The sequence below is a fragment of the Epinephelus lanceolatus genome, chromosome 21 (genome assembly GCF_041903045.1).
Source record: "Epinephelus lanceolatus isolate andai-2023 chromosome 21, ASM4190304v1, whole genome shotgun sequence".
In the NCBI taxonomy this organism is placed as follows: domain Eukaryota; kingdom Metazoa; phylum Chordata; class Actinopteri; order Perciformes; family Serranidae; genus Epinephelus; species Epinephelus lanceolatus.
The window spans coordinates 13,099,679-13,109,127 of NC_135754.1; the positions used below are offsets into that span (position 1 = coordinate 13,099,679).

The 9,449-nt window shown below is 40.0% G+C and overlaps 1 protein-coding gene across 11 annotated transcripts in view; it reads left to right on the plus strand.

The window, feature by feature from the left end:
* mrtfab (myocardin related transcription factor Ab) overlaps positions 1-3,981 on the plus strand; it is a 50,301-nt gene extending 46,320 nt beyond the window's left edge. For 5 of the 11 annotated variants that reach the window (XM_033611235.2, XM_033611236.2, XM_033611241.2 and 2 more), the window contains 4 exons: positions 1,176-1,316; positions 1,470-1,562; positions 2,243-2,306; positions 2,399-3,981. In XM_033611235.2, coding sequence (XP_033467126.2) covers positions 1,176-1,316; positions 1,470-1,562; positions 2,243-2,306; positions 2,399-2,982 — 882 coding nt within the window. In that variant the 3' untranslated portion in view covers positions 2,983-3,981. The remainder of the gene's footprint in view (positions 1-1,175; positions 1,317-1,469; positions 1,563-2,242; positions 2,307-2,398) is intronic. The other 6 variants (XM_078163500.1, XM_033611242.2, XM_033611239.2 and 3 more) reach the window with 4 other exon arrangements.
* The last annotated feature ends 5,468 nt before the right edge of the window (positions 3,982-9,449 follow it).

Below are 9,449 nucleotides of genomic sequence, written 5' to 3' on the forward strand. Positions count from 1 at the left end.
AAATAAACTTGCAATATATAGGCATATTCAGACCAAACCATTCTGGGGTGCTCCCCATAGAGCTACATACCTTCAAGGGCTTTTTTTTTTTCTGTTCGCACTTGCACAGCCAAAGTAAAAGCTGACCAGTGGTTGGTACAGAAATTTTACTTTGACTTATGCTTATATGCTCAGTAAAGCCTGGACTTCACTGTCAGTCCATTTGTCCACGTTTTTTTCTCCATTTCTTTTCCGTTACGAGCAGCTGTTTGTGTTTTGTGTCAACTGTTTTTTACGTGGCTAACAGGTTTTTAAAAATGGCAGTTGCTGTTGCTACATTGGCTGTTTTAAACCAGTCATGGTACACTTCTGTCAGTCATGTTTCCTCTTGTGCTAAGAGAGCACCTACTCTGAAATAGGAGCTGAAAAAAGTTTCTCAAACCTGCTTTCTAAGAACTGCGATAGTTCCTAGTTCTTGTGGTGCAGACACAAAAAAGGGGAGGTTCTTAGAATTTTGAAAAAGGTCCACTTATGCCTCATGATTGTAACTCATCCATGACATGGCAACATGAAAATTGATCTAGCCTTTTAATAGTTTTACTGTAGTTTGAATAATATAACATACATTGATGCACAAGTTTAAATTTTAAAATGATCAAAAAAAGCCATCCACAACTGAGGAAATCATCTCAAAAATATTATTAGTTATTGGTTACTGTTATTGGTTTGTATATAAGTAAGTTTTTTTAACTTGTAATTTGTGGCCAGGCTACTTCCACCCACATTTTAAAGTAAGTAAGACCTGAACTGAGTATTTTTGTTACTTATGACAGACAATAAAGGTTTATCTTATCTTATCGTATCTTATCGTATCTTATCTTATCTTATCTTATCTTATCTTAGTACATAGGGGGAAAAAAAGTGAGTCACTTTGGACAAAAATTTCCTTCAAATAATTATAATGTAATGAACTGTGTAGTGCAGCAGGATTTTCTGCATCTTCTAAGCAGTAACATCTTCCTGCCACAAGGTGTCGCCACTCACACAGTTTAAACAGACTGCAGACTCATTAAATGTGAACCAGCAGGCTGTTATTCAGGGATGAAATGTAATTAACCAATCACAACTGAGGATTCAACATAATGACGTCCACTGTTACACAGTCTAAACATGTCTCTGTCCCTGTCCTCCCTCAGGGACAGAAGGCGGGGCTGCACCTGGACACCAATGGCGCGCCACAGCCCAACCTGTCAGTCACCGCTCCACCCAACCTGCAGCCTTTCTTCGACGACATGTCAGACAGCGAGAGCCAAAGCAACTTAATCTCATCTCTTAAGGTAGCACCACCTCCTCCTCCTCCTCCTCCTTCTCCGCTCCCATCATCATGTCGTCTCTACTGCTCAGCCTCCTCCACGTTTTTGTAGACTTCATTAACTTTTTTCTCCTTGTTTCTTCTCTTTTCTTTTCATTCCATCACTCCATCCTCGCAGAGAGAGGAGGTGTGTCCGCCTTACGACCGGCACACACTGTTCACCCCTCCCTCTCCCAAACCCAACACCTCCCTTCCTACTCAGCGCTCCAAAGTATGTCCTCCAGCACGTCTTTGTTTCCATCTGTCCTTTGGTGTCGTTCTGTTTCTGTCTGTTCCTGCATTTTCCATCTTAGATTCTCACGCTGAGCCGTGCGCTCGTGTTACTGAGCTCAGACGGCAGTTGGAAAATGTTGGGCAGAGGTTGCAGTGGTGTGACTTGATTTACTGTGTGATAATGTTCAACTGTGAATGTGTTTCCAATTAGTGTCTGACTAAAAGGAAAATGTTTACATTTTCGATGTTGCCTAGTCTCAGTCTCTGCTTTTATATAATCGTCTACACATTCAAAGCATTATGGGAAAAGTGTCAGTTTCTCAGAGTTGTTGCTGCTTGTTGCTTCAGATGTGAGATATGTGAGGTAGAAAAAGTGGCTGGTGGTCAGTCACGTGGTTTCCAGTAAAGAGAAAGTGAGAGTCACATTTGTTGCTTAATACACAACACATTGTTTTCCGGTCTGTGAAGCATTTCTATCTGCCACTGCTTTAGATTCCAAGCTAATAGCAAAGCCTTATTTTAGTTTGAACAGCATGAAACCGTGAAAAAATTGCTGAGCATCGTTTTTGGGTGTTTAAGAGGGAGTTTGTGTTGTGGCGCAAGATTGTGTTGTGGAAAATCCAGTGGTGTTTCAGTGTGTAATTAGAGGCTGACTGAAATACTCTTCCTCTCTGTTAGCAGGAGAATGGCGTCAACAGTCAGCAGATGGACGACCTGTTTGACATCCTGCTCAAGAGCGGAGGTAATAAACTCTAAATATTAATAAGAGAAAGACATTATGAGTCTGTCGTTTCCTGTGCTGATGATATTTTTTTTCTCTCCAACCTTCTTTAGAAATCCCCGGCTTCAAAGCTAACCCGGACCCTTCACTCGCCCCTCTCCACTCTGACCCGCCTTCCCCATCTTCTCCCCCATCTCCTCTCCACCTCTCCCCTCCTACCCCCACAGAGCCCCTCATCTCCCCTCAGCCTCCTGCAGGAGAGCCCTGCACAGGCAGCGGACGCCTGGAAGACTTCCTGGAAAGCACCACAGGCGCCCCGCTGCTGGGCGTGGAGCCCGACGGTGGCCTGACGCTGATCGATGACCTTCACAGCCAAATGCTGAGCACTCCCAGCATCCTGGACCACCCTCCCTCCCCCATGGACACATCTGACTTGGGCTTCTCCCCCCACTCCACAGGGCTGGACTTTGGCGACCCCACCCTGGACAGCATGGACTGGCTGGATATCTCCATGGTGGGGAGCGGCGGCGGAGGCAGCGGGGGCAGCGGAGGGGGTAGAGGAGGAGAAGCGGGAGCCGGGGACGGAGACGGGGGGACGAGCCTGGCCCCGCTTGTGCCGCACACTCCGCCGAGCGTCTTCTCAACCGATTTCCTGGACAGCACGGACCTGCAGCTGCACTGGGAGTCGTGTCTGTAGCCCTGCGCACAGATGGACACGCACTCGCTCACACTGTGTACAGGCGCCGTCTTTATTTCATGCACATATAGAAACCTTTTCTATGCTGTCTCTACCACTGCGGGGGTCACTGGCACATGCAAACGCACACACACATGTACGCAGTTCGTCCTGTCTTTCACTTGCTGTTACTGTATGCAGGGTGAGGTGAAATGAGAATAAACATAGAAGTTAAATTCATAGAAAGGACTTGGACTTGGTGGAACTGAAGTGGACTTTTTGAAATTTAATTCTATGGGGATCCATGCAGCAGACTGTTCACATCCAAGCTGATAAAATCCCATTTTCATGTGTCCTGACCTGCGTTACAAAGGGTAAAGAGTACAGCAGGATACTGTAGATCACTGTAATGCAACATTTCAACCCTTGGAAACGGTTTGACAGAGTAGAGCCAAGGATGGACTGTCAGTGACCTTTACTCGGGCTCCTCCTGAAAACAGAGTGTGTGTCAGTGCCTCCATAACTTTGCACTTATGCTGAATCTGATTGGTTTGAAGGGGGGGACGTTCAGGTCAGCAGCCGAATCTTAACGCTGTTCTGAGGCTAAGCAAGAGCCGCCATGTGTTTTGTCAATCAGCTGAGCCGTTGATGGTGTGACCTCGTCGCCTCACCGCGGCAACCTGAACCCCACCCACACTAGTCAAAAAACACAGCTGTTATTGGCTGGCAGTTGCTTTTGAAATGAAATGAACCATATCAACGGCAACAGTTTGAATTGAAGCCTCATTGGAGGTCGCGTATTATTGGTAACATTATGGTAGACCACTATGTATTGCTGTATATGGGGTGTATATTATCAATTGTCCATATGACTATTTTTCTTTGCTGGTTGCTTTAGAGTCGAGCTAGCCGGCTGGGGAACATAGGGTGAGGGCGGGGCTTCCAAAATACTTGGACCTTGTCATTTTTTAAAGAAAAAAAAGTTGAAAAAAAAAATAAACATACTAAAAAAAGTCAAAAGATGTCTGTTTTTCTTTTATATGGTCACAAAAATCAGTTATTTTACAAAGAGCTCCATCTGAGCTTACTTTATTTATATTGATTGATTACTCCATCATTTATAATTAACTATTATCAAATCATTTGTCCTGTGTTACTGTATGGTCAAAGTATTCCTGGTGATAAAGAGAAAAACCACAAGAGGGCGCCATTGTAAAGAAAGCTGCTGCCTCATAACATCATTGAGAGGCCATCTGGATACCAACAAGTGACATTAAGCTACTGCCACTGGGGAGTGTTGTTGCCATGAGGAGGTTTGCTTGGTTGGCAGTGGTGTTTGGGTGGATGGTGCGTGTCAAGTGGCATCCACATATATGCCAGGACCCCAGGTTTCCCAGCAGAACATTGCAGTGTAACAAGATGATGAATTCACTTCACCTGTCAATGGTTTTAATGTTTCGGCTGATTTGTGTATTTACCCTTTTCTGGATTTTTGTCAGCATTTCATCCTTTGTAATTAAATGTAGAGAAACAACAACAAAGGTTGGATGTGAATTTTGGATCTAGAGAAACTGGAATGGCTGCCATGATTTTACTCCATGTTTGAGTCTTAAGTTTGACACTGTCAGCTATTTCATACTCTGTCAGAACCAAACACAAACACACTTGCTCTTACCCAAAAAGGGTATGAGGAACCCTAGGGGTACTTTGGGGTACTGCAGGGGCTACAGAGTTTTTTTTTGTTTGTTTGCTTTTTCAAATGTTAATTTAAAAATTGCACTTGTGCAAAATTCCTCAAACATTTATGATATAACTCCAATGAATTATTATATTACATTATATTATATAAATCAAATATTTGAATTTGAATGCAATAAAGAATGTGTTGACACTGTGTCAGTTTTTTGGGGTGCCATCTTGTGAGGATCGTTCACTGTGAGCCAGTTTTGATGCTTAATGAAAGACAAGAAAATGGAAAATGTTGTTGTTAGGAAGAATATGTTTTGATCACTACAGCTGTCTCCCTGCCACAGAGAATAACAAAGATCCTCAATGAAGCACATGTCCATTTCTTCACTAAATTTCAAGTGCAGTTCAGTACAGCTACAATTCAAGACTTAGTGTTGTTGCATGATAACAAATGGTTTTCCCCGAAAGTATTGACAGATTCTCAACATTTGAAATGTAATATTTGAGTTATGGGGTCGTCAAATCTCACAGACAGCACAGCACTGTATGTGGGTGTGGGTGTTTTATGTTTCTGATATCTCAGCATGGATTTTATTTTAAAAACTGCAGAACAAACTTTTAAAGTCAAGTCAGTTTAGTCTTTCATACTTGACTTTCCTTTGTCTCTGCTCTGCTGACTGACTAGTGTTCCCTGTTAATGACTCCATTTATCCTCAGTGATGGATGAGATTGTGATATGTAGTGAAGCAGAGAACTGCAGTCAAAACACACTTAAGGAAAATAACAATCTCCACTCCATTACTTTTTATACTATACTGTGACTTTTTTTCAGGATTTTTGACGACACAGTATACTATGACTTTCCCTACGATTTTCCACAACATACAACACTATACAGTTTATATGATTTTTGCCATGACTTACTATAGTATAACATTTTTTTGTTAAAATTCTGATGATATACCAGTTATGACATTTTTCTTGATTTTTTTTGTTGTTTTTGACAAAATGCTGTCATGACTACGACTTTTTATTATTTCGGAGGACATGCTGTTCTATGAATTTTTTTCATGATTCATCATCTTTTCTGTTTCATTGTTCATGAAAATTCTGATGACATACTATACTATGACTTTTTTCATGGGTTTTCACAACATACTATACTATGACAGTCTTTCAGGATTTTGAACGACGTTCTATACTATGACTTTTTTTCATGTTTTTGACGACAAATTATGCTTGGACTTTTTTTCATGTTTTTTGACAACATGCTATACTATGACATTTTTATCGTGATTTCTGAAGACATACTTTAATATGGATTTTTTTAATGATTTCAGACGATATATGCTATACTGTGACTTTTTTTCATGATTTTTGACAACATACTATACTATGATGTTTTTCATGATGTTGGACAACATGCTATACTATGACATGTTTTTAATGATTTCAGACGACATACTATACTATGGCGTTCTTTCATGATTTTGAAGACATACTAAACTATGACGTTTGTTCATGATTTTTGACGACATGCTGTGCTATGACGTTCTTTCATGATTTTGAAGAACATGCTATACGATGACGGTTTTTTTCATGATTTTTGAAGACATACAATACTGTGACATTTTTTCAATGATTTTGGACAACATGCTATACTATGACATTTTTTTTGATTATTTCACACGACATACTGAACTATGATGGTTTGTCATGATTTTTGACGACATGCTATGCTATGGCGTTCTTTCAAAATTTTGAAGAACATGCTATACTATGACTTTTTTTCATTAATTATGACACAATGCTATACTATGACTTTTTTTCAATGATTTTGGATGACATGCTGTACTATGTCGTTTTTTCATGATTTTTGAAGACATGCTATACTATGACTTTTTTTTTTTTTTTTCAATGATTCCAGACGACATACTAAACTATGATGTTTTTTCATGATTTGTGATGACATGCTATACTATGTGGGGGTTTTTTCATGATTTTTGAAGACATACTATACTATGAGGTTTTTCATGATGGTGGACAACATGCTATACTATGGCATTTTTTGATTATTTCAGACGACATACTGATGTTTTGTCATGATTTTTGACGACATGCTGCGCTATGGTGTTCTTTCATAATTTTGAAGAATATGCTATACTATGACATTTTTTTCATGATTTTGGGCGACATGCTATACTATGACATTTTTTCATGATTTCAGACGACATACTATACTATGACGTGTTATCATAACTTTTACATGATATACTATGACTTTTTTTCATGATTTTTGACGACATACAATACTATGACATTTTTTTAATGATTTTGGACGACATGCTATACTATGACTTTTCTTTTATCATTTCAGACGACATACTACACTGTGATTTTTTTTCATAATTTTTAACGACATGAAATACAGTGACTTTTTTTTCATAATTTTTGAAGACATCAGTCCTATGACCATTTTTTAATGATTTCGGACGACATGCTATACCACGATGTTTTTTCATGATTTTGAACAACATACTATACTATCACGTTTTTTCATGGTTTTTGACAGCATGTTATGCTATGACTTTTTTCAAGATGTTGGACGACATGCTATACTATGATGTTTTTTAATGATTTTTGGGAACATGTTATACTATGTCGTTTTTCCATGATTTTGAATGACATGCTATACTATGACGTTTTTTCATGATTTCGGACGACATGCTATAATTTTTGATGACATACTATACTATGACTTTTTTTTTCAGGATTTGTGATTCCATACTATACTATGACTTTTTTTCATGATTTTTGATTACTACTATACTAAAACCTCCTCAAATACTGAATGAAGTGATACTTTTCTTCTGCTGGCTGTTAATATGTCGTCTGTTATCACTATTTCAGAGAAAAATAATATCTCATGGCTGACAACTTCATATTGCACCTTGATGGTTTCCTTACTCTTTGCTCTTGTGTTGTATTATTTTCTCATCTGTTTTTTTCTTCTTCTTTTTTGTTTACACCTGTACTATTCAACTCAACATTACCTGCTACTTCCTGGTGAGACTTTTCACACTTATCCTCTGACTCAGAAGATGAAACACTTCCTATTGCACATGACAACCTGTATTCAAAATGCATCAGTTCATATTAAAATGTTCATGGTGAGTAGATTATTTGTTTCTTTAGGGACTGTACAAAAAATACTGGGGTAGAGAGGAGTTGAATCTTTCAAGCCAAAACCTTCCCTAACATTATTCTATTTTCTCTGACCCCTTCCCTTCACATACCCTCTTCCTTTATTTTGCAGAATGCAAGGCCAGCCCTATCAATGCAAAACTATGTCAGTGACATGCTGCTACAGTGTTTTTATGCACAACATACGGCACAATTTGTTGTTTTTAACTGGTATTGGTAACAATGGCTAACCTTGCTTGAACTGGTATTGCTAACATCTTGGTTTTCCATCTTGTTGTACTGGAACATGATCAAGTTGAGTACAGCATCATTCGTAGCTCCGACCTCCAACTTCTGAGGTAAATAGAATGCAGAATCATGCTAATTAGTTAGCATGCTAGGTGGGGAAACTGTGTCAGTTGTAAGACGGCTGTTTTGTTGGTAAACCTTGTGAATTATAATGGAGCCAAATTTTGTAACATAACCTTTGTTGCTGTTGTTCGCAGCTTCATAGGAGTAACGTTGGTGGCAAATTTTGCTATCTGCTAAGATAATTTATGCAATTCAAAATGCCATTGAATTATGCTAATAAGGGAAGAAGTGTCCAGCAGTTGTTTTGTCTTTGAACCCTGTGAGTTAAAATGGAGCTGAATTTTGTACTTTTGTTTAATGTTGTCACTGTTAAGCCATGTTTTATGTGTGTTTTAGGTGTCCTAGCAACAGTCTGTGACTGAGTGAATGCCGCCAGGTGTTGACCTAGTCTTGTTTTTCTTGTTTTCCAGGTTGTCTTCTGTACTTAGCCTATTTCCTGCAGGTATAGTTGGGTATATCAACAAAAATCCAAAACATCAGAGGTGAATGTTAGGGTTGGTTAAAAAAAACGGCGTCTTTCTAGAACCGCAGTTTTGCTCCTGTGCACTCCTGCGGAGAGAAATCCCTGAATGAAAAGAGACTCATTTCTACTCACAGACCAGAATTAAGGGAAGACGTGTAGTAATTAGAGAGCTCTTGTTTTGACCAGTGAGGGTAAAGTGACCTCTTCATCATCTCCTACTCTTTCATTTCTTTGCAGCACCATACTGAATCGAGCGCTAATGCCCTGTTTGACTCACTCACTCCCTTCTCTCAGCCTTTCAAGTCCCATTCAGCCAACCCCTCATCATCTCTCAAAGACCCTGATGAGCCCTCTGTAGCTCTCTCACACACACGCACACACACGCACACACACACACACACACACACACACGAATATTCAGTGCACTGCACGCAAACATGCAACCAGCTCAGTACGCTCTTACGGATTCACTTCACACATACGCACACACACACACACACAGGTCACAGCAGCTCCCCAGTGCCGCATCAGCACCATCTCTCTGTCTCCAATACACAGAGCAGATAAAAGTCCCGAGGCCATGCCACTAATTAACTACAGTGAGCTCCAAAGGGCCGCAGCGCCACAAGGGCTAAAGATCTCCTCTGTATTTCACATCCCACTGACAGGAGCCCGCCACCCTCCAGTCCGCAGACGCACATGACTGTTAATCACACGTGCTCAGAACAGCTTTGATCACCAGAAAGTGAATGTTGGGACAACAAGAAAACAGCATTTTGCT